Source organism: Pezoporus wallicus, unplaced genomic scaffold (assembly GCF_028554395.1).
Source record: "Pezoporus wallicus isolate ANWC-B61680 ecotype Strahan unplaced genomic scaffold, APGP_CSIRO_Pwel_v1 contig_3365, whole genome shotgun sequence".
Lineage (NCBI taxonomy): Eukaryota > Metazoa > Chordata > Aves > Psittaciformes > Psittacidae > Pezoporus > Pezoporus wallicus.
Window position 1 is genome coordinate 4,265,656 of NW_026640883.1, and position 24,180 is coordinate 4,289,835.

At 44.0% G+C, this 24,180-nt stretch overlaps 1 protein-coding gene across 7 annotated transcripts in view; it reads left to right on the forward strand.

Annotated features, from left to right (window-relative positions):
* RBM20 (RNA binding motif protein 20) overlaps positions 1 to 24,180 on the forward strand; it is a 115,808-nt gene that overhangs the window by 84,722 nt on the left and 6,906 nt on the right. For 5 of the 7 annotated variants that reach the window (XR_008973708.1, XM_057420966.1, XM_057420963.1 and 2 more), the window contains exons 2-13: positions 2,521 to 3,697; positions 5,340 to 5,401; positions 5,558 to 5,649; positions 5,992 to 6,089; positions 10,424 to 10,567; positions 11,941 to 12,072; positions 14,129 to 14,208; positions 15,014 to 15,701; positions 17,654 to 17,752; positions 19,185 to 19,842; positions 22,219 to 22,338; positions 23,108 to 23,229. Coding sequence is in view for 6 of the 7 variants with exons in the window: in XM_057420966.1 (XP_057276949.1) it covers positions 2,521 to 3,697; positions 5,340 to 5,401; positions 5,558 to 5,649; positions 5,992 to 6,089; positions 10,424 to 10,567; positions 11,941 to 12,072; positions 14,129 to 14,208; positions 15,014 to 15,701; positions 17,654 to 17,752; positions 19,185 to 19,842; positions 22,219 to 22,338; positions 23,108 to 23,229 (3,472 nt within the window). In the remaining variant the exon portion in view is untranslated. The remainder of the gene's footprint in view (positions 1 to 2,520; positions 3,698 to 5,339; positions 5,402 to 5,557; positions 5,650 to 5,991; positions 6,090 to 10,423; positions 10,568 to 11,940; positions 12,073 to 14,128; positions 14,209 to 15,013; positions 15,702 to 17,653; positions 17,753 to 19,184; positions 19,843 to 22,218; positions 22,339 to 23,107; positions 23,230 to 24,180) is intronic. The other 2 variants (XM_057420964.1, XM_057420965.1) reach the window with 2 other exon arrangements.

Genomic DNA, 24,180 nt, shown 5'->3' on the forward strand with positions numbered 1-24,180 from the left:
GAGACAGTGCTCCAAAGCTGGTCAAAATATGAGGAGCTGAGGGAGCTTCAGGGCTTGCATTGAGTTAGGTGGTTTCACTGGAGAGAGGGATCCTGTGCCCACATCCAGCAGGTAGCCGTCACAGTTGGGAAAAGACTGCAGCTGTCAGGGTATGCATGCTGCTGCGTAGGCTTGTGGCACGGTGGAATTAGATTGCTGGGAATAGGAGTCATCTGTAGCTCGTGAGCCTGAAAACATCATATGCTGGCTGCTGGCTTTTCTTTTTATTTTAAGACCACCAGGCAGCTCTTATTTGCCTGCTCTATAAAACTTGTAAGGGAGTTTTACAGCCTATTTAGCCTACAAAAGCTATAACAAGCTATAAAACTAAATAATTGGCTGGACTGTGGCAACTACCACATGCCACATCATAAGCCAGGACACTCCAGGTGCTGGTGGCACAATATAGCCTAGGCACAGGGTTGCGCCACATCCAGCAACAGTGATAAGTGTGTGTGCGCCAGCATGGGACCTTCTGTTTGCTGAGTCCCTTGTACCCCTTTAGCTTTTATGGGTCCTCAGGATCTCATGGGATGGGGTTTCCGAAAGCTTCCGTGTTGTCTTGGCTGTACTTGGGCCCTGACTCTCATCCATAATCAAATTTACAGCAAACTGTGCGGTAAGTGCAAGTCAGAGAGTAAGAGATAGAAATCACAGTGGAAAACAAAGGGCACCTCAGCTCTGAAGCACAGTGGTGTCAGCTTGTGCTGGCAGGGAGTCTTGTCATTACATAATGATGCACTTATCCAAACGGCGTTTTGGATTTTGGGAGACAGATGTGCCTCGCAGTTGCTAGTGGAAGTTAAACGTTAAATATGAAACCCATTCATTTTCTCTTAGTCATACTTTGGATTTAAGCAGATGTTTTCCTAATTCGTGGTTTTCAAATGTAGCATGCTGACAAGACATTTATCATTAACTACAGCTTCATCCATGCAGTTTAGCAAATTGGCCAATTATTAACAGTGAGGGTTGCGTGGCAGTTGATGCATAGCTCCTGCTGCTTTAAAAGGCCTAAATTGAAACTCAATACATTTTTACAATATAAATTAATTGAACTTTGGACCACGTCCCTGTTATTTGAGTGCTCTCTACTCATTTTCAGAATGATCAGCCATTTGTAACGTGCTGAGTAGCTTTGCAGTCTGTGAGCACAGGCTCTTGGTGATGGAAACGGTGATGGCTAACATGTTTCTAGTAGGGGCATGATGATGGTACCCATGTGTAGACAGCATGGCATACAGTGGGAGCGTGGCCATGAAACAGTGCATGTACACATGGACCAGCCTGTCTCTGCCACAGATGATGCTGGAGGCATCCTGAAATGGTGCAAGGGGAGTAGCAGGGTGACTGCAGCTGCCTGGAAGCTAGTGCTGCCTAATACTTTCCATTATAACATTTTGTTTGCTTATAACTTTGCTATACTTTACCCATTTTGATTTATTTTTTCCTGGTTTATGGTTACAGATGTGGGGAGGAAGGGTTGGTGGTGGTGCTGTGAACTGGTGAGATGTCCCAAAGGTGCTTCCCAATGCCTGAAAATATCATCTCCTATTTTCCTAGCTCTGGAATTCACACAGACAATTTAGTCATCATTTATTCATTTCATGTATGAGACTTGAAGGAGAATACTCAATGCACCTCTAATTTCTAGGCAGTATAAAGACCTTGATTTTCACCAGCTGGCACTGCAGAAATTTTGCATTACATTCCAACCGAACTGGGAAAACTCTTCAGGATGGTTTGTAGTTGCTCCAGCTTCTGGCACATCATTCCCTTTTATTCCCACTATATTTGCATCTGCACAACAGGGAAACAATATACTTGGTTACAGAACAGGCTGCCATGCAGATTAATTAGATGAGAACTGTAAACAATTAAAATAAATACATGTGCTATATTTCATCTTGCTTTGTGCAGCCAGATGTGCTAGGTGTGACATACCTACGGGGCTGGTTTTACAGTACCATTTGATGTCCTTTTCTTCACATCCCCATGCTCTCAGGGGAAAAGGGAGAAAAGGTAATGTCACAAAATCAGGATGGCTCAGCAGGGAGGATGGAGGTTGCATCAAGCGCAGAAAAGAGGAGAGATTGTAGATTCGTGGACGGTGTGGGAGGACTTGTGTTGCCTTTGTTCTTGGTCTGCATTAGAGGTGTGACTTCTATGGGTACTTAAAATGATCAGAAGGCCTGATCTGGAGGTTGATGAGGGATGCAGTGTGGATTTTAAAGCAAGATCTTTGGAACAGTTATCTCGCTGGTAGCATTTTGATTGAGAGGGATGCAGCCGCAGATGTGGAAGGGAGGATGTTGTCTTACGGCTGTGTTCTCAGTCCGGCTGCATTCTCAGTCACCACCTTGCTTTCCCTGTGTTTAGATAAGCTAGATCTCCAGAAGCAGCTATGCATTCCGTCCTGGGTAGGTGAGTGCAGGCAGATGCTGTGTGAATCCGGCTAACCCAGCTCCTGATCCTTTGCAGTGCTGCCAAGCTCCTGGAGAAGAGTCCATTCAACGTGGGCACCCCGAACCCGCTGCTCCCCTCGCCGGCCAGCCTGCAGCTGGCGCAGCTCCAGGCGCAGCTCACGCTCCACCGGCTGAAGTTGGCTCAGACCGCCGTCAACAACAACCCGGCCGCCGCCACCGTCCTCAACCAGGTGCTCTCCAAAGTGGCCATGTCCCAGCCGCTCTTCAACCAGCTGCGGCACCCCTCGGTGATGAACGCCCCGCAGGGCCACGCCGCGGGGCCGCCGCAGGGGCCCGCCATGGCTGGCACGCGGTTCCCCTCCGGCGGCATTGCCTTCCCCGCACAGAGCCCAGCGTTGGCCGCGCCGGGGGGCGGGCTGGGGCCTGTTCAGGCGCAGGGCCCCAACGCCATCATCATGAGTCCCTTTGGAGGTGTCATGGCTCCGACCTCGGGCCAGCAACCCGTGGTGGTGGGTCTCAACAAGGCAGGGACCTCCAGCTCCGCGGCTGCGGGGGGGTTTTATGAGTACAACAAGCAAAACGCCACCGCTGCCGCCCCTCAGGTGTACGGCCCGGAGGGGGACCAGCACAGCTTCCTCAGCGGTGGGACCCATGCAGCCTCCTCACCGGCAGGGCCACGCTACGAGGGTCACTTTGGGGCTCCCGGTCAACTGCAGCACGAGGCGGCAGTGGCAGCCTTTCCTAAGGAAGCCTATGGGGCAGCGGCACAGCACAGCACGGCACGGGCCTTCCCCGGCGACCCGCACGCGGGCTCCCATCCGAAAGGAGATCCCGGCGCTGTGTTGCATGGCAGCGGGACAAGCAACCAGTGGGAAAACATCCCTAACTTCCCCAGCCAAAACAAGCCTGACCTCGTGCCTGGCGACAGCAGCCTGTGGCCGACAGCGAGTCAGCAGCAGTATGAAATAAGAAACGAGCTCTACAACCCCGAAGAGCCAACACCTGACACGAAGTTCAGCGCCGCCACCCCCCCCGCCTTCGGCCGCCTCAACCACAGCAAGCAGAGCTTCGGCAGCCCGCGCATGAGGCAGAAGGAGGAGCGGGGCGGCAGCGCTCCCGACCTGCCCGCACGCCCGCTGCCGCAGCACCAGCTGGGTGACCTCCGTGGGGTAGCCCCCCTCCACTTCCCACATGTCTGCGCCCTGTGCGACAAGAAGGTCTTCGATCTGAAGGTGAGTGGGTTTAGGGCACCCCCAGTGCGCGGTTTGGACCCTTAAACAGGCTGGCTGGTGATTGATACGGCTGCTGGCTCCTGTGGCCTCTTGCCCCATGGAGGTGCACTGGGAGGAGTGGAAACAAAGGGCCATAGTTCTGCATAGGGTGTCGTACATCTGTTCCGTGGTGATTACTGGGGTTTCAAGATCTGGGTTTGTTCCGCTGTGAAAGACAGTGAGATTACAGCGCTGGTGTGAGGAATGCGAGTCCAGGCTGCGGTGGCAGATCATCTCATGGGCCCAAAGCGAGGGGAGGAGGAGCTCCAAGCCAATCTTCTCCTTCTCAAGCTGTTATTGCAACCATACATCCACAGTTTTATCTGCCTGTCCCTTTCTTTTTGTGGTTCTGATCCCAAAGGCTTCCCCCTAACAGCTCTGTGGAAGCAGCTTGCATAGACAAAACAGTGCATTTTGATAAATTTATTTTAATAATAATTACATTTGATAATCCTTTATTGGGCTCTTCTTATCCTCCTCGTATCAGCAAGGAAAATTTAAGACTCAGGGTCCCCAGGGACTTTGGTCTGGAAGCAAGAAGCTGCTCAGCACGTGCGGTGCAGACCACACTCCCACTTCTGTCTTCGTACTGCCAAGGGAGCTCCAAATTCACTCTCAGGAAGCAGCTTCCTGGTGGTGCAGAAAGCCCATGTCCCAGGTCACATTATATAGGTCAGGTCTGAAGAAGGCCACTTATGTGGCCCTCTGAGCCCCACAGCCATTCCTGGGCTTTGCTGGGGTTGCGCTGGCCCCCTGTTAAGCCCTGCTCAACAACTCCTCATGGCCTTTCCTACCACAGCACAGGACCAGCACCTAACAGCAAAGGCACGTGCTCATGCTGATGGTGGCCTGATAACATTAGAACATGTATACAGGAAGGAAGATGGCCAGCAAATGAAGTAGTACCTGGTGCTTACACACGGCAGGGCTTTGGAGTATTTGAATGTATTTGCTTGTTCATGTTTCCCTTTTAATCTCTGAGCACCTGCTTGGAAAAGGGTTTGCTGTGCTTATTGCAGCTACGGGGCTGGTCTGAAGCAGCCCCCACGTGGGCCATGCTGGGCATTTCTTTTTATTCATTAAACTTTTAAAAAGGTCAGGGAAATGTCATCATGGGGAGTTTCATTTGATCTGTTTGTCAGTGTTTAATGCACTGCCTCATTTGGATGACAGAAGTGTAAATAGCTAAATGGACTTTGACAAAGTTTGCCTGATCTATTGCAAGGAATAAGCACTGTCCTGGCTGCCCTGCCTGCTGAGCACCTTCCTGTGGGCATTGCAGGAGTTGAAGGTGGTCAGCACTCTCATGGAAGAGCTGAAGAGCTCTTGAGCTAGAGTGAAGTAACTGAATTAATAGAAATATACTGGATTTCAAAACTAATACAGAGAAGCTCTCCATTTGTAAAGTACCTGATAATTTAACCTACAAATAACAAATTAGTAAATGCATTGGATGAAGGTGCACTTGGCTCTGCATCACACAGTTTAATCTTCAGCATCTCAGTATTGGTTTTAGACTAAGGTAAACTGAATGGAGAAGCAATCTCTTGTAAATTTGTTTCAGGATTTTTCCTGTTCTCATCATCTCTTTGTTTCAACATAGGACTGGGATCAGCACGTTAAGGGAAGTCTTCACATCCAAAAATGTATGGCTTTTTCAGATAAGTAAGTATTATTTTGATGACACTCTTCCAACTGAGTTTCTAGCAGAGCATCCCTTATTCAGTGGCTTTACACCAGGAATTTACTATCTAATTATTATGCTTTAATATTTATGGCACATTATGCATGCTCCTAAAGATCTTTTCTTTTCTTTTCCAGCACTGGTATCCGGTGTGTGTTAAGCTCAGCAGATGGAACATTGCATTTATCCCCAAATAATGCAGCAGTTTTCAATCCATCTAGTATCGAAGGTGAATGGTTGTATGTGCAATAGTTAAAACCACTTGTTTTAAAGGGAAGTTAGTCTCTGGGGGAAAGTGGACATTTAAAATGAAATGTGATACAAGTTTCCAAGGAAAACTTTTTAGAGGCTGTGCACAGAAAAGCTAAAAGCCAAAAATGTGCCTTTCAAAGTATGAATTTATTTTCCTTTCAAGCAATGACTTGTTTTCACAGTACAACTGAACAGTGTATAATTTGGTGTAGACACTATGAAATTAGTTATTATGTAAATGGGGCATTGCTTACTGAGCACACTAATGCACTTAATGTGAGTCAAGATTTTCATGCAATGTGTGTAATCCATTATTCAGATTATCCACCAAATGTCGGTGCATCTTTTATCACCACGTCAGCAAGATCCTTTGGCCAGCCAGGTCCTACATTTCCTTCTCCTCCATCAGGGGTAAGCGTGAGTACCTAAGCAAATTGATCCCCGTGTCGGGAATCTTGTAGACGCCACTTCTATTTTTTGGAATTAAAACCATGAAGGCTTCTTTTTAAACAATAATCTGAATAGTCAGTCTGTTAGTTCAACTTCCCTGCAGACCTTTTATGCTTTTGATTTTGACCAAACCAGAACTTGATTGTAGGGGTTTAAAAGTTGTTTGCTTGTTAGATTTTGGGATGGGGGTAAGTGGTTTTGTGTGTATCCCGTTGACTTTTTTTTCCCCATTTTCTGAGTCTCTTCAACTCAGAAAGGTCAGCTTCAGCTTGAAATGAAGATTTGGGTTAGTTTTTACTTACTTTGAGTAACTGATCCAAGCAAATAGACTTCCATCTCTCTGGTTATTTACTGGTAGCAATTGTTCTCTGCCCTTCCCATGCTGAGGTGCTTCTCCCAGGTGGCAGTAGTGGCAAAAGCAGTGGCTGCAGTTCCACTGTTACTCGCCTAGAGGTCTCAGATCAATTCATTATGTTGGACTTTTTCTTAGTTTATTTTAGGGTACTGTTCATATCATCTACTGCTCCCAGTAGCCTTCGAGCAAGTTTGGTTTGGTGTGCATCCTTCCATGGCTTAGGTTTATTCTCCCCTCCCCTGCATTCAACACAGGTCCCCAGTGCTACTGCTCTAATGCACACATTAATTCATAGCCAAATAATGAAAAAAATGCCAAAAAAAAAAAAAAAGATAACATTAAAAGCAGTTCTTACATTGACAAAGCAGTAAGATTTTAAAAGGAAAAAAAAATGTGGAGAGAAAAAATGCAACTAAAACCAAATCATCTACATGATGGAAGTGCAAAGTTGTTAGGGTTAAAATGAAGCACATGTATCGGAAAGCTATGATTAAAGCTGGAGACATCAAGGGTTAGTGTTAGGGCATTCATGGAATAGCAGTAGTATTCCAGGGATTCAAGTTTTCACCTTGTTAGCTTTTGTGTATATATCCTGATGTGTCCTCAGACACTCTGGAAAGCCAGGCTGAGTTGCGTCCGTGCGCTACTCCAGTTCACATGAGGCATTGCCTACAGAAACATCACCCAGATTTGTTTAATCCAACCCATTTTCTATGTGTGGTTTTGCTGGGCAAGAGGTTATTTGGAGGGGTTTTATCTTCTGCCTGCCTGGAACAGACACTGTGTGTGCAGGGGAGCAGAGAGCAGAGCTGCTCATGACAGCTGCCTCCAAGGTCAGAGGTGGAGTAGCAGCGGGTGTAGAGGAATGTTCCTTTTCATCATGTCTGTCAACCTTGCAACAAATGAAATTAGTGCTAATACCAGGATCATTTCTCCTTAGAATCTGTCACTATTTATCATTTAAGCTGCGGGCAGAAGTCCTGCTTCTCAATGCCCTGCAGTACTATGAAAGATAAAAGAAACAATAATTGATTCTGATTTAATAATAATATGAATAATAATTTCATTAATTATAATAATGCAAGACAGTAACAAAATGATGAAATTAATGAATTATTAATTGAATAATTTGATTTTCCCAGAGCCTGTAAATACTCTTCTTCAGAAGCTCATTGTGTGGGAGGGAGCTATAGTAGAGGTGTTAAGATGGAGTTTGCCATCTGTCATTCACCCTGCAACCAGGTGGCTTATAATTTATTACACCTTTGCACAGTAGTATTCACTTTCATCTAAGCTGCTGCCATTTAACTGAGCAATGGAAGATTATACTTGACCCTGCATGTAATCATAAACAAAGTGTTCAGATTTCTGGAAGAGCTTGCTCTCTGCTATCCATCTGCAAATAACTCTACCCCTCTTTAAAAGGCAGATGCAGTGCTACAAGTGTTTGTTAGGGCATGGAGAGCCATTAGCACTGGAGGGATGGGACTGACAGCTTCTTCTTTAGAAAAAATTCAGGCAAAGCTCGAGGAATTTGAAAAGCAAGAAACAGGAAATGAAAAAGCTGCAATAGGAAAAATGTGCTGGGGAATGCATATCACTGCTGTGCATCAAATTATTTTTGTAGCAGTTGTGCAACTGCATTGGTAAACCCCTGTAGACACCAGCTGCAAAGAAAATTAACTTAGAATCTCATTGAAAATTACATTCAACAACACACAACAGCTCCTCTAACTTCCTGTCTGTGGATATGGAAGGTGTTTATTCGTTTTCTGGCTGTGATTTACAGCTCTCTTTAATGAATGGACCTAATTTAACTTCAATCAGCTGACAAGATTATTGCTTGGTACAGCCCATTGACTTCTGGTATGAGTACATGACCACTTCTTAATCATGAATTACAGCAGATTTATGGTATAGCCTTTAGATTTAAGCTATTGCCAATTGTGGGGAGGTGGTAACATTTTACAGTTGTTTTGATTTAAGGTACTGCTGTGCAGGTGTCAGAACATGGACTCTGGAGCCTCCATCGGGAGCACCTAAGTCTTTCTAATCCCACAGACTCCTAACATACCATCCTTAACTGATCTGACAAAAGAAACAGAAGGGTGTTCCTACACTGGGAACTGCATTTGCTGTCAGGAAAGTTTCATTTTCCTCTGCTAGCTGTAGTTGTATTCTTCTGTTGTGCACTACATGTTTCCTTGCCAGATGCAGACAGCCATCACTTCCTTTTCTATTCATTTATGTTCAAGTGGAGTTGAGTTGCTTCATCTTTTCAGGATCAGGCCTTTGTTATTTTTCTGCCACAGAAAATGTAATTCTGGATTTCTGCATTTATTTGACTTACCTTTTGCACCTGGACAAGCTCTGTAAGATGTAAGCTAAATAGCAGACTACTGTATAATATATTGTCTTGCAGCAAAACCACACAAATGGTTAAGTGGTGAAGCCTGGAGGGAGAGTAATGGGATAAAGGTGTAAATAAGATAACATTAGCTCTGTAACTTGTGAACTTGCTGACAAGCCAAACATTTGTGATGGCTCTGGTGAACTTGATCCTGCAAGATTACACGATTTGCATCTCCCCTTGAATGACACAATTTTAACTGAAGGTAGAGTTACTTCTTCAGTAAAATCCTAACAGCAGAGGTCATAGACAGGGAAGTGGTCTGGGAAGACTTAATCCTGTGTGAGCAATGTTTTGCGTGTCATTAGCTGGGGTAAATTATGTTCCTCTCTGAGTATACCCTGGTGCCTCTTTGCACAGGGAGTGTAGAGCCTGCTTTCCATGTCAGGCAGATGGGCGTCTCTTTGGGAACTGCCCCAGCACTCCAAAATAGACTAACACCCTTGGGAAGTGATTACTGCACCTCCACTGCCTGCCTGTGCCAGCCCAATTTGGTAGCTCCGCCTGTCTGCCTGCCCAGTGATCACTATGTCCCCAGGGGAGAAGTCCCTCCTACTGTGTGTTGTTGTAATGAGAGGGGAAAGTAGTAGGTTTTCCAACCTGAGGCACAGTGTGTGTCTTCTTACAAGATAAATGAGGTCACTTTTACACCAGGCCCAGTCTGTTTCACCAGTGCAGAAGGAGGATTGAAGTTCAGCCTCTGCTATCCTGAACACCTCTACAATCCCTAAACTGATTTCTGACATCTATACGAATTTATACATGGGGACTGCAGTGAGCATCTGGTTTAATTTCCAGGAACCATAAGCACCACGTGAATGGATATTTTATAGAATACTTGAAAATATTAATTTCTCATGCTTTGCTTGCAAACTGTCTGCTGAGGGCACTCAGCAGGTAGTGCACGGTGTCTTCATGTGCAGGGAAGGCACAGACCCCCCAGTGGGACCAATAGATGCAGACAGGCTCAGGAAGGCTGTCTGATTTGGCAGAGAAGCCATAGGGATTGTGCTGGGGTACCAGATGGGTACTGGCCATGCAGAGACCTAGTCAGGAGGAGCAGAGACCTCCCAGTGACAAGGGCACCCTCCATTTCCAAACACCAAGGGGCATCCAAACTCTCGCTGATCCTGAGTACAGTGGCCTGTGCCCATGGCAGCCCGGCCCTCTGCTGTGACATGCAAGGGAGCTGAAGCCCCTATGACTTATGAAGTCCATCAGGTTTGAGGTGGCAACTTAGCTTTTGCAGTAGTATCATTAATCCTGTTTGAACAAGAGCACCTCTTCTAGAAATCTTCTCTGGACTTTGTCATTTCCAGGGCTGGAGATTCCATTGCATACTGCACTACAGTTAAACATTTCCCTTCCCATTTCTATTTCTAAACAAGGATGTTAAAATGCAAGGTTTTAAAGAAGAGTATTTGTCCTTTAATAACAGAGCAGGACATTTCATTTTTTACAGAACTGTAGGTCTGATTTAGTGGATGGAATATCTAAGACAAAAACATGGTTTTGAGTTGTTTTTTTTTCCCCCAGTTTCCCCAGAGGAAATCTACACTGGGTCGAGTTGTTCACATCTGCAACCTCCCTGAGGGAAGCTGCACAGAGAATGATGTCATTAACCTGGGGCTCCCATTTGGGAAGGTCACCAACTATATCCTCATGAAATCCACTAACCAGGTACGGTACGTTTGGGGTCACTGCTATTGACGTCTACTGGTATAAAGATATATTGATGTGAAGACAGAGTCTTTGGGGGGAAATCTTTTGTTTTGCAATAGAAACTTCAATATATGAAGCCTGCTGTTAGAGTAGAAGAAAAAAATTGGTGTTCATAGGATGAGATGATGACCTAAATATGACCACTGCCTCACAATTCTTGTTAAAACCCCCCAGACATATCAATGAAGAAGTATTGTAAAATTGTACTTTAATAAATAATAATAATGTTTTTTAAAAGTAAATAACTTGGCCTTCTCTCAGCCATTTGTTAGGCTCACTTTCAGACTCCTGTTGTTCTGTTTGGGAGGGTTTTACTGCTTTCTTACCCATGCTAATAAAGCTGAACTGGACATTGAAGAATGACTTGCACTCTGGTCTGAGTCAGCTATCCTACACTGCTGAACTGTTGTTACAGCAGAGGCAAGCCCCTCAATGGTGTGATTACAGTTACAGGCTGGTGGCAGAGCCCCCAGGCCATGGCTGCACTGGGTGATCTGGTGCACACATGCTAAAGGAAGGCTGTGCCCTTACAGGGGGCACTGACACCTCCCTCACTCCACTTTAATCTGCACTGGATTGTAGTAGAGCTCTTTCTTCAATGTAGTTTAAGCCTACTGTAAGTAGCTTAAGTCTACCAGTAGTGGTAGGCTGGGAAGAGTAGAAAATCTTCTCTCACATACCTGCAGCAGACAGTATGGATGGATGTAGAATACACACCAGTGGGTAGTGTGATGTTTCGAAATGCAGTCCTTACCCAGTTGTATGTTCCTAGACCAGTTAAACTACAATCACATCAAATGCTACTTTGGTGTAAATAAAAGTGCTAGTTAACATCATTCAGGCTTTTTTAATTCTTTTTTGGCTTTATTCTGGTTGTTCACGCTCTGATGATCTGCTTTTATCTGGATCCCTTGCAATTATGCAAGACACAGCTGACAGTCTTGGGAGCAGTGCATGCTGCATCATTACAGTTCTGCATCCTGTCAGTGGCTGACCCTGGTGTAGAAGCACCAGTAAGGAAGTAAGGGAAAGGTGATAATTTCATATATTGAGAAAAATTAGATTCCAGGCATTTAATTTTTCAACTAAACTGGCTTCTAAAGTTGCCTATTGGCTTTAACAGCTGGATTGAAACCATTATTTGCAGTTAAAAGGAGACTGAGAAATGGACTGAGTGTTACTGTTTCAGGTCCAGGGCTGGAAAGCCACCTAGTTCTGTACTGTCAAGACATTTTGCATAAGAAGTATCCAAACAAAAATGATTGTGCTGCCTTTTGTCTCTGTATCTCTAATTATGTAATAGATTTTAAAGCTCTCCCCATTTGTGCTAGGCCTTTCTGGAAATGGCTTACAGCGAAGCAGCCCAAGCCATGGTACAGTACTACAAAGAAAAGCCTGCTATGATAAATGATGACAAGTTACTTATTAGGATGTCTAAAAGATACAAGGAATTGCAGCTGAAGGTAAGATAGTTATTCCTGATCAGATTTCCTGAGTTTCCATGGCATGATCTGGAGAATGCATATAAAAATTCTTGCTGATTACTGACTTCTAATTAATGCATTAGTATTATGGAAAAAGAAAGGTAAATTAATGAATAACAATCCAATAGTGATAACAATCCTTTATACTTAGCTGCTTGCTCTTGCTCTAAATTTTAACTCTTGGAAGAGATCCCATTTTCTCTTGATTCTCCAATACCATTACTTCAAAAACCCCTTCTGAGCTTCCGTCTCAGTGGGCTCCCCACATTTCTTGGTCTAACAAAGGTCTAAAACACAGCTACGTGCAATATGCAACATGTCAACAAAATTAAGATCCTCCTATCCTTTTAGTCAGGCATTAAGCCTGAAGCAATGCTTTTCACTGCTTGGCATGCTTGAGCCAATAGTACAATCTCTATATCAAACAGTGATGGCAGGGCTGAACATCACACTGATTTCTTTTTCTTTCCTGGAAATGAACTAAATTAAAGAGCAAATTTTGTTTTAATTATATTTTTTTTTTACCACACTTCTGATATGGACACTTGAGTGATGTCCAAAAATCCGTGCTCTTATGAGGATTAAAACTTAAACAGGGTTAAAACTTAAGCAGGGGAAGTTTAGATTGGATATAAGGAGGAAGTTTTTTACTGTAAGGGTGCTGAGGCACTGAAATGGGTTGCCCAGGGAAGTTGTGAATGCTCCATCCCTGGCAGTGTTCAAGGCCAGGCTGGACAGAGCCTTGGGTGACCTGGTTTAGTGTGAGGTGTCCCTGCTCATGGTATGGGGGTTGGAACTTGATGATCTTAAGGTCCTTTCCACCCCTAACTATTCTATGATTCTATGATATTTGTGGAAGCTTATGTACTGCCATGTGTAATGTTAAGAGAGTATTACTTTTTTTCATGGAGACTTGGACTGGAACTGGCAATAGAGAGCTGAAAAGCTTCATAGTATATTATCTAACACAGCACAAAGTTACTTTATAAAATAACTCTGTAATGTTCCAAGTTAAGAGGTTATGGGGCCTTTTATGAGCCTTGAGTTAAAAACAAGTAATTCAGATGGCTTAGTTTGACCTTTGGAAAAGTCTCTTTCTCCCCTGTATGTGTATAATAGTTAAAGGAGACTTAAAAGAGTTGCCTGAAGTTCATGAACCAGGCAGTGTTCCTCAGTGTGGCACAGTGAGGGGTTCAGATGTAAGGTGGCAGAGACTCTGCATCTTAACACAGAGGTGGAATGGAGAGTGTGGCAGTTTGCCTACATTTCAGGCAGATTTTCAGCTTTCCCACTGGCAGTTTTCTGGGGTCATGGGATAATTTTTCTCTGCAGGAGAAAAAGCCCTTTTCCTTTGTTAAAAACAAACATAAAACCGAAAGTACAGCATGGAAGGGGGAATATGCATGAGCTACTCACCACAACAAACTGCTGGGTTCCTGCATGATTAAGTTGCTCAGTTTGGTGCATGCACCAAGTGTTTGGCAAACTGTGTGCACTCCAGCCTGGAGTAGTGCATCTTTTGTAAATGATCTCGAACCTCGAGTAATCAGCACTTCCAATACACATCTTTCTTGCACTTAGCTTTTCTGAAGCTCTCTTCTAAGCATAGTCTGTTAGAGCTATACTCCAGAACGAGCTAAACTCTGAGATGAAAAGAAGGCAGATCCTAGAGGATCAGAGACAGGCTGCAATAGGGATCGAATTCAGGTATTGGAGAGATTGTCTGGGTTGTTTCCTCTTACGTTCAATTCCTAGAAATAGTGAATATGTAACAGGGCAAGCCATTTTTTTTAAAGCCTGTTACAGCAGTGCTACAACGTAATGGAGCAAACTTTCCATTTGTATCATTTTACTGCTTTGATCGTGCTGTTGAGATACTAGCTGCAGAAAAGAGGGTAACCACAACGCTGAAAAAACAGTATTCTCTGCAGTAGTATAATGGAATGATGCATGGGCGCTGTTTCTTGAAGGACAAATCACCTGTGTTAGCTTGGAGAGTTGTGCAGCATGCTAAACCATGTCTTGTCTTCTTTAGAAACCAGGTAAGAATGTGGCTGCTATCATCCAGGACATCCACTCGCAGAGGGAAAGGGACCTGCTGCGTGAAGTGGACAGGTAAAGTTTCTCCGTAGTTTGGAATTGGGACCTGAATAATTGTGTAAACCTGCGGGTAGAAAAAGCATATTCTGTGTGCTTCCCTCTCCTATCTCATTTGCTTTCTTAATCTGGATTTCACTTCAAATCACAGTAAAAATATAAGTGGATACAATAGTAGGTACAGGGCATGTATGATAAGATCAGATTGAAACTGTGCAGGTTGTGAAAACAAATAAGCTCTTTCCTACTGATGATGACTCAAAAAAAATGCACCTGACATGTGAAGGACACACTCTCCCTTAAATGAAAAGCATAAAGGCAGGGATGCTGCAAGACCTAGCAGAGAGGAGTCAGTTCAGATTAAATGTATTTGGGTGTATTTCCCATTTATCTGACTTCTGGGCCTTCCAGCAAAAATGGAGAGGAATCACAATCCTAAAACATCTTTTAAACAGGTGACCTTTGTCACTTTTGTTTCAGAGATGCCCTAGATGACTTGAGTACTAAGGGTACAGTCATCATGGTCATTGTAAAGGTATCAACATATTGTAGGCTTTTAATGCTGGCCTCCTATGTGACGCTTTTAAAAATGAATGAATATATTCTTGACAGTTCTGTGGGGATTAGTTGAGCTCTGTGGATACGACACTGCCTTTTCTCTTGCTCACTGTGTCTGCAGCTGTGCAGTGCATGTCTGTGACAGGCCTGGGGTCTCAGGTTCACAGTCCCCAGGGCACTCCTCATGTGTTTCCAATGTACAAGGTCTTGGTATAGACAGTAGTGGATGAGCTGGATTAGTTACAGCTGCTTTTCCCCTCTACAGCAGGTATGGCACGGAGAGGCCCCGCTCTCGCAGCCCCATAAGCCGCTCCCTGTCACCCCGATCCCATACTCCCAGCTTTACTTCCTGCAGTTCACCCCACAGCCCAATGGGGACGGGCAGGACCGACTGGGGAAATGGGAGAGAGTCGTGGGATCAGTCACCATATTCTCGCCGGGAAGAGGAAAGAGACGGCAGAGAATGGCGAGAGAATGGGGATGAGAAGAGGGACAGGACTGACATGTGGGTACATGAGAGGAAACATTATTCCCGACAGCTGGACAAGTTTGATTTGGATGAACGGATTGAAGGAGGCAGAGGGCACAGAGAAAAATACTTAAGGAGTGGTTCCCCTGGCTCCCTTCACCCTTTATCAGGGTACAAAACCAGAGAAGATGACTATTACCGAAAAACCTCCAAGTCAAAGTCTGACAAGTTTCAGAGGCAGCTGCAGGATTTACCTGGGAGATCCAAGAGAAAGGAAGAGGCAAAGTTAAGGGAACGCAGGCATTCTTACAGCGAGGACACTGCCAGGGAGGAGACTGCTGAACAGAAGCACAGCAAAGCATCTGAGGGCTCCAGGCAAAAACAAAGCGATAAGAATAAGGTGAAGAAAGCCGAAAAAGACCAAGAGGAAGATGCTGCTGCTGAAGGCAGTGATGTGAAGGAAACCAAAGCTCCTGAGAATGAGGTAAATAAAGATCTCGAGCTGTATTTAAGAAGGCAGCTGCTGAAGTAATGCATTTTTTTAACTATTTTAGATCAGTTCTTGTGGGTGTGGCGCTGGTGACTTGCAATGTTTTGTCATTATCTAGGTGTTCCTGCTCCGGCAGGGGGATTGGACTAGATGATCTTTTGAGATCCCTTCCAATCTCTAGCATACTGTGTAACTGTGTGTGTGTGTCATGATAAAATCAGGGAACATAGGCCTAGAAGAAACCTTAGGAGTTCATCTTGTCCGCCTCTTTCCCAGATCTATGACAGTACATGGGCATTGTCTTTCTGTGCGTGAGGGGAAAGGGACAGACAACTGGAAACAAAAGCAAGCAACAACCTGCTGTCTGCATGCAAGTTGTGTGTGCAGGGGCAATTGTCCTACTGCTCTCTCTTCGAAGTCGTGCAGAATACCCCATAGCTCCTCTCTTTGCATCCATCACCTCCTTCCACTGCCTGTGATGTGGGTTGAGTTATCTGGGAATTAAGTGGTATTTTACAGGGATGCACAATACTTGCAGGACAGTAATTCCCAGGACATTACAGGGAACTGGTGGATATACTGCTAAAATGGGGAATGAACGTTTAGTGAGGAACATTTTAGTTTTGGTCAACACAACAGAACAGTTACTTTCTGTTGATCATATGTCCCTACCCTCAGCTGTGGCAGGGATAATTCACACCACTCCTTTCAGTGTGCTGGCAGGAATCTCTTCCCATGGCAGAACCACTGAGTCAACTCACCTGTAAAATTATGGGATCTCAGGAGAAATAATCCCAGTTTGTAAAGCAACAGTGTTTGTGGGCTTGATTCTCCACTGGGAAAAATGCATGGGAACAGATCAAGATGCCTCATTTGCTCAGTCTCAGTAGAGCCCATGCTCATATCCCCACCCCATGGGGATCTTGTTACTGGCTCTTGGCCACCTTTCCTCCCCCAGCCCCCCCAGTGATAGACTGCTGCCATCCACCTCCGCGGATGCTGGCACAGGAGGCTGCAGAGCTGCTTTGCTGAGCAGGGGTCCATCTCTAGCTTGTGGCTTTGTGCCGCCAGGGCCATCTTTAGTTGGTTTTAATTGACCTTGTGTTTGCTCTTCTCATGTGGGAGCCAGGTTTGTGGAAATCTCTAGTCTTGTAACTCAGCTGGTCTCTGTAGCAGGCAGCAGCACTACCTCATGCCATAGATATGTGTGTCTGCACCACCTTTTGTCATCTTCCTCCTTTGGCTGGTATTTCACTGTGATGGATGGTTTCTTGGGGGGAGATGTCAGGGAGAAATGTCAGACAGCATCCTAAATCACCAGTGCTGCACACTCCTCTGCATGTTTTTCAAGTTAAAAATGGCTTTGCTAAAGGCATACTTCTCCAGGGACTGCTGCTAATAATCTATTTTAAAAGGAAGAAATATGTTTGAATGTTTTGAAGTCACACTTCAGTTTCACCTCTCTTCTACCAAATGCCAGGTAGTTCTGTGGTTTTGTTCTTCCGAAGTATGAACAGTGCAAGCAGTTGCATTTTTGGCTGATCTTACCTCAACAGACAAAACAGTTGAGATCTCCTGCAGGGTTTTAGTGCTACTGCTCTCCTTACCGGGTCTGAGCCAACATAACAGATGTGGGTAGAGAACAGAGGAGCGGAGGCTGGAAATTTTAACTAATTCACATTCTCCCCGACCTGTCCTCCAGCCAGTTCTATGATATAAATTACATCTAATTTTGTTTAAATGTCTTTTTGTTCATTCTCATTCTCTGCAGCTTTGCAAATAGAATCCAATTGCTGGGTCTTTTCCCACAACTCAGTTGACTTGCATAAACTTTAGAAATAAAGAATGTGACCTTGTGAGTGACTTTGCTTCCCTAAACCCAGAATAGAAACACACTAGAGCACCACTGTGTGTTGCTATACGTGTGTATGTTGTATTTGTTTTAGCTTGGAAAAGAGGAGCAAGTTCCAGAGAAGAGCTCACCTTCAACTAATAAACAAGGAAAAGAATCTGGAGAAATCCTGGAAAACACAAGACAAGAGAAGGTTGGTGACACATTGTTGGTGCAGCTTCCCTGACAAAAGGAGTGAAAACTCAGGTTTGGTAGCACATTCTCCCCACTGAAATATTAAACTTCCATGAAAGGCATGTAAAAGAGTTGTAGAAGGGGGTTGTCTAAATTAACTTGCCTTATCTTGACCTCTGCTTTAAGGGATAGCTTTTCCTGAAGTCTCCAGAACTCTTTTTTTAGTTGCTCTTTGCCCATGTACATTGCTTCACATGCATAGCCCTTGGCACTGGCAACTGTAGGTAACGTATGCCCAAGTGAAGTGCAGAACTTTGTGACACATGCCCCAGAATAGGAGATGTGGTCAGTTAGTGGAGAAGGAGGAGATGAATGGTGACAACTTTGGCCTTAGATGAACTATAGAGAGTAGCCTCTTCTGATTGTTTCTGGTTTTAATTAAAAATGTCTTTACAGCACCCCTGCTGCAGCATCGCAGTCAGGGACAGCAATGTCCTTGGAATTCCTCCAGCTTCATATCTGTAGGGTCATGGGTTGATAGTCAGATATGGAAGCTATTGATATCTCTTGCTGTAGAAAACTGATCTCCTGGCAAGAACAGTGTCAACTCCTGGAGTTTTTGTGCTGTTTTAGGATTCTAGGAGGGGAAGTGTAGGAATGGCCAAATAGGAGGAGAATACAGATTATTAATAGGTTATGTGTGCACAATGAGTCTGGGAGCTGAAATCTAAGCTACAAATGTGTCTTAAAAGTAACATTTACCATCTAATTCTAATACTTCTGAGGCAAAATATCAGTGCCTGAGTCCTGTAACTGCATGTATGAGGTATTTCAGATTATGTACCTTGGAGTGTAACTGTAAAACTGAGTTTTCCTAAAGTCTAGGCCAATTTCTACAAACACAGTCCCTGGCAGAGGGCTCTTGCTAATGGAAGGAAATGACTGCAGAAGGTAGCCATGTTTCCTGAGTCACAACACGGATTTAAAGGAAAAAGTGAAAGCCACAGGGTCTAGATTGGGGTTCAGTATATTCTCATTGTGCTGCCTATTTCTTGCCACCCTCGGGTGGAGGCAGTGGAAGTGGTAGATCATCACCTTGGGGATCACACAGTAGTATCAGTTGCATAATAAAGTAGAACAGGTTGCACCTTGTTCTACTGCTTACAGAAAAGTGAGAAGCAGGAGGCTGGAGAGGCTATAAACCCCAAGGCTGTTACAGAATCTCCACAAAGTGAGGTTTATGTGATAATTTAAAAGAGATTGCTTGTCCTTGTGCATAAGGCTTGAAACCACAACACCAAGACATATCGGTCTTTGAAACTAAAATACAAGAGGGGTTAGGCATGGCCAGATCCAAGTTCTTCCTGGCTACTGATGTTCACAGCCTACTGTTTGACAGTAATGGTACCTATAATCACCGATCTCTTAACTGTTTTATGTCTTTGTGACAGGACCGAGATTGGGAGAGTGAAAGTGAGATAGAAGGTGAGACCTGGTATCCTACTAACATGGAGGAACTGGTGACAGTGGATGAAGTGGGAGAAGATGATTTAATTATGGAGCCTGATATAACTGAGCTTGAAGAAATAGTGCCGGTTGATCAGAAAAATAAAACTGCTTCAGAGATGTGTCCCTGTATGTCAACCATGTTAGAACTGAAAAATGATCACAGCCACCTAACCAGGAGTGAAGACAAATTTGCCCATAAAGCTTTAGAAGCAAACTTTAGATCGGCTAAGGGCAGTGTGGCTTCTAGCGGCTGCCAGGACGATGATGAGGATGATGATGCTGTAACAGAAGCATCAAGCCTAAATCTGGACCCTGAGCAGAAGCCAGAGGAATTGCAGGAAGACCAATCCGCTAAGGAGTCTGATCCCCAGCAGAAGGAAGGAAAAATTGATAAGAGCTCTGACACTCGTTTAGAGCCCGAAGATCATATACCTTCTGTTCATCTGAAAGAAGAGACTCTCCAGCTCCCTGATACATTTATAGATGATTACAAACAGATGGGATCACAAGGAGCTGAGAGTAGAGAAGTTATGGAAATGCTTGTTAAAAACGCTAACGAAGAAACAAGACACGGAAGCCAAGAGTGTCCAGAGGCCAAGGGTAAATACTGTTTCTTTCTCTTCAGCCCGCAGAGAGCCTTGCATGTTTTCTCTTGACAGTAATCTGAAATTTATTGCTAACAAGAATAAATGTTGCTAATAGCATCAAGACTTGTCCTTGGAGCAGCTCAGTAAAAGAACCCCAGTGCCTTTTGCCAAGCTAAACCATTAGAGCCTTTTAGCTGAATAGTGTAAAGGAAATATGATAAGCAGGTTGCAAGCTTTCTGAAAGGCATAAGCTGCTATAATTGTCATGTCAAGGTTCACATGAGTTTAGCTGGACTCTTTCAGTGCCCTGCTAAATTTACTTTGAATTGTCAATGAAATGAGTGACAGTCTCTGAAGGTCAACAGAAAAGTATCTGTAATGTCTGGCTGGCTCCTGGACAAGGTAGGTATTCTTACACACTGTACTGAAGCATTACTAACATGGAAATCATCCGTAGATTGTTACTTCTTAGTCACTGTTCACGCAAATACATGCCTTTTGGTAGGAATTGCCTGATCATCTGTTATCTACCACATGCTGCCTTTAATATAACTGATAGGACATGCTGTGAGATAGTGCCAATAAATGTAATCATAGCTGCCTATTAATATGTTAGCTGTCAGGAAAAAGAAAAGAATCTTGAATGTCTGAAAGTGAGTTTAGTTCCTCATCACACTTGCAAATGAAACTTGAGAGAATGGGCTGTGTATAATGAGGTGAAATGGAAAACAGCATAGACCATGTTGGCCAGGAATGCCCTTTCTTGCTGTTACCAGAGCTCGTGTGATGGAGAAGGGGTTGTGAACAGAAGCTGCTGGAAGATTTCTGAGGGGAAAATGCTGCAACATTTAATGTGAATGTCTGATTTTGAACTAACTTCTTCCCTCAGGACAGATCTGAAACATCCTCATTTTTCAGTACTTACCTGTTTGTCCGGAACACACCAGGCCTTTTATATTTGGAGATAACACTGCTGTGCAAACCCCCTGGGACTGGGGATGGCAAGGTTGGCTCCCCTGGGCAGCCAGCTGATGAAAGAACTAGGTATCCCAAGAGCATAGTTACTTCCATGTTTTCAGGATCTCACCTTCCAGCTTGCCAGCAGCGAGCCTGAAAACTCCAGGGCAGCTTGTGTTTCCCAGATTTCTGTCATGGGCTTGATATCTGGGATCTGCAGTGCAAGGCTTTAGGCTCTCTGCAAATGTAGCTGCTAGCTTAGAAGCCCAGAAATCAACTTCAGTGGGACTTAAGTTGCCACAAAGGCCCTGGGTGCCTCAAGAAGAGCTAGCTGAAGCTTGCGGGTTTTCCCAGGATCTCTGCTGCAGATTAGGGAACCTGGAATGGGTTTAAAGTTACCTCAAAAACAAACCAGCCAGGAGTTGGGATTATTTTCTTTTAAATCATGTAATAGATGTATTTAAAACAATGAAGAAAAATTCATTCTCATAGCCAGAGATTGCAGATCTTTGAACTACAGACTTGAAAGGCAGGAAGGATTTGGTTTGGGCAAAAATGTATTTGTTTTATGAGAAAATATATCCCTTATCTAGGTGAACTTTGCAATGCAATAGAAATCCTGTCAGGGTAAGGGAACCAATTCTTTGATGCAGGAACTGAAGAATAAGAATCAAACCAGTTTATCTGTAATCCTGTTGTTCTCTGATAACAAATTCCTCTTTTTTTTTTTTTAAATAAAAGCAATTTGCATGTTGGTAAGGGAGAATACCTGTTCTTTTGACTGGCTTTATTGACCCCAGCAAAGCAAAACACTGTTTTCCGCAACTTGAATCTCCTGCCTATGTCTCTTATTGTCCGTAAGCGGGGACCAGCCAGCCATCCCAAGTGGCCAGGAGCCATGAAGCAGAAACTACTCCTTGGAGAGCGGAGGATGGGAGAAGAGTGGCTCCAGGGAGCAGATGATGATGATGATGCAGGGTTCCTACAAGAGGAAGGTTTGCTCTGCCCGCACAGCTCCTTTGGCAGTTTGGGAATTAGTTCTCAGCAGGTCCTGGTGGCCCTCCTTTCTCTATGTTAGTGCAGCTCCATCACTGGTCATGCAGTACCATCTGTGATTGTGGAGCGGTGGTCAGACCATGCTTGGGCCAGTATAATGTTATAGATCTGTGTAAAGATTAAAATATGAAAAGAAAGAACATAACAAATGTGAAACTAGAAATAGAAGAATGGTTTGCTAGGAGAAACAGGGCTGGCTGCCCAGTGTAGTACAGCTGTTGGAGTTACACTGAACAAAGCTCTGATTTGTATGGAAAAGCATTTTTTTCCAGATTTTACTGCATTTATAGATCCACCCAGCATTTCCAAGAAGTTTACAAATGTCTCTTTAAACTGATAAACTGTTTTCATTCAATATGTTTATTCATTTGTTAAGCAAATTCTAGGTACCTGGAAACGAGATCTCTGGAATACCCGGAGGTAGAATCTAAAAGAAGGCACCCTCCACCAGGCTGGGAACAAGAGGATGTCTTCACCGAACTCAGCATTCCACTGGGTACGTTTGGACGCCCAGGCCACACTCAGCCTTCAACGCTGCCCACTGCAATACCTACAGCTTCAACAAGATGTCACTTTAAGGCTACTTGCTATAGTTATTTTCCATAACAGATGTGAGGAGAGTGAAGGAACAGGGTTTATGACAGAAGGGTAGCTGTTGAAAGACACAGGCTTTTGATTATAGATCATTGCTAATTTCATTCCAGATGAATGGCAGATGATAGCAATTAATGTTGCTGATGAGATGAAGTAAGTTCCCTTGGACTATAGATGAATTCCATGTGAAAAATACTTAGTAATTTAAAAGTCTTTGTTATAAAACTGTTGCTTATACTTTCAGTATAAACAAAAGTATTAGTTTTACTGTGTAAGCACTGATCGTGAGTAAAACACCCATAAGAAGTGTTAAACCACAACAGCATCCTAAAGAGCAATTTGTGTAACTTAAGCATGAATTTACTTCTAAGTACTATCGCTATTCTAGCCCTTGAGGTTACACAGTGAAGTTTCCAGTCAATTTTATTCTTAAGATGGTACATTTTTAAATATGTGTAATATGTAAGAGAGAAGTGGAAGGTGTATTTGCAATGCACAGTTAAACAGCAGCTCAGTATTGCGAAACTAGGGACATCAGAGAGGTGAATCCAAGATTCAGCCTTCATACCTATGTCATTTCACTGAACAGTGACTTTTCTTTGAAAGCAAGTTTATTGTGGAGGGGAAGGGTTTCAACTGACATTTTAATGTAATTCAGAATTTCTCACTAGGTGTGGAATTTGTGGTGCCTAGAACTGGGTTTTACTGCAAGCTCTGTGGACTCTTCTACACAAATGAAGAGACAGCAAAGACGAGTCACTGCAGAAGTACTGTTCACTACAAAAATCTTCAGGTAAAAGCACGCTTGTGGATTGCGCATAAGATAGATGATGCTACAAAAAATAGGTTTTTATTCTGTGGGTAGAATTCAGATGAAGTGGAATTCAGAGAAGCCAAACTTTTCAGTAGTTCCAACGTTAGCACACCAATTTCTCACTCTCAGATCCTAGAAATCAACTTCTGGATCACAAATACAATGGGGCCAGGTGATAATTTGATCTTCTCACCTTATCACTAGCACAGCATGCAACTCACATCTTTAATTCTCTGCTCTTGATGGTCCCAGACATTTCTATCACTGGGAGTGAGCCCACCAGCAGCCTTTCTTATTTCTTAATTTCGGGAGCATTAAACATGCCACTTGCTGAATAATGTTACCAGGCTTATTTTTGCATCAGCAGGGATTTGAGCAGCATGTTTCAGCACGCAGAACTTTGTGACGCACAGGCTCTCCCAAGCATTTCCTGTGACCCATTGAAATCACCTCTCTCTGCTGCACAACAGCACGCAAAACACTACTGCTGAATAATTTCTATGAGGATATGCAGAAGCATGCCATTACTTGTATGGATTCCATAAGAATACACTGTAAGCATATCAGCCCTTGATAAGAGCACACAGTGATCATGGGTGCTTGCAGTTCAACCAGAAGACCCCACCTTTATCACTTTTCAGTTGATAATATCAGTCATGATAGCATGAACATCAACTGCCCTGTGCTGAGGTCTCCTCAGAGGAGGTAGCCTTGCCTCTCATATCCTTGAGTGCAGGGTGTGTACACTGCAGAAGACACTTCTGCTGGCATTGCATACTCTCAGCAAAAGCTATGGAAGAGAAAAGCAAAGCTCTCCTCCTTTCTCTGGTCCTTCCCTCTGACCACAGTAAATGCTGAAACACTGCTTCTTGTCAAGGAATAGCTATGTTCCTCACTAGCTGGTAGGCATTGGCTTTTCCAGTGACACTC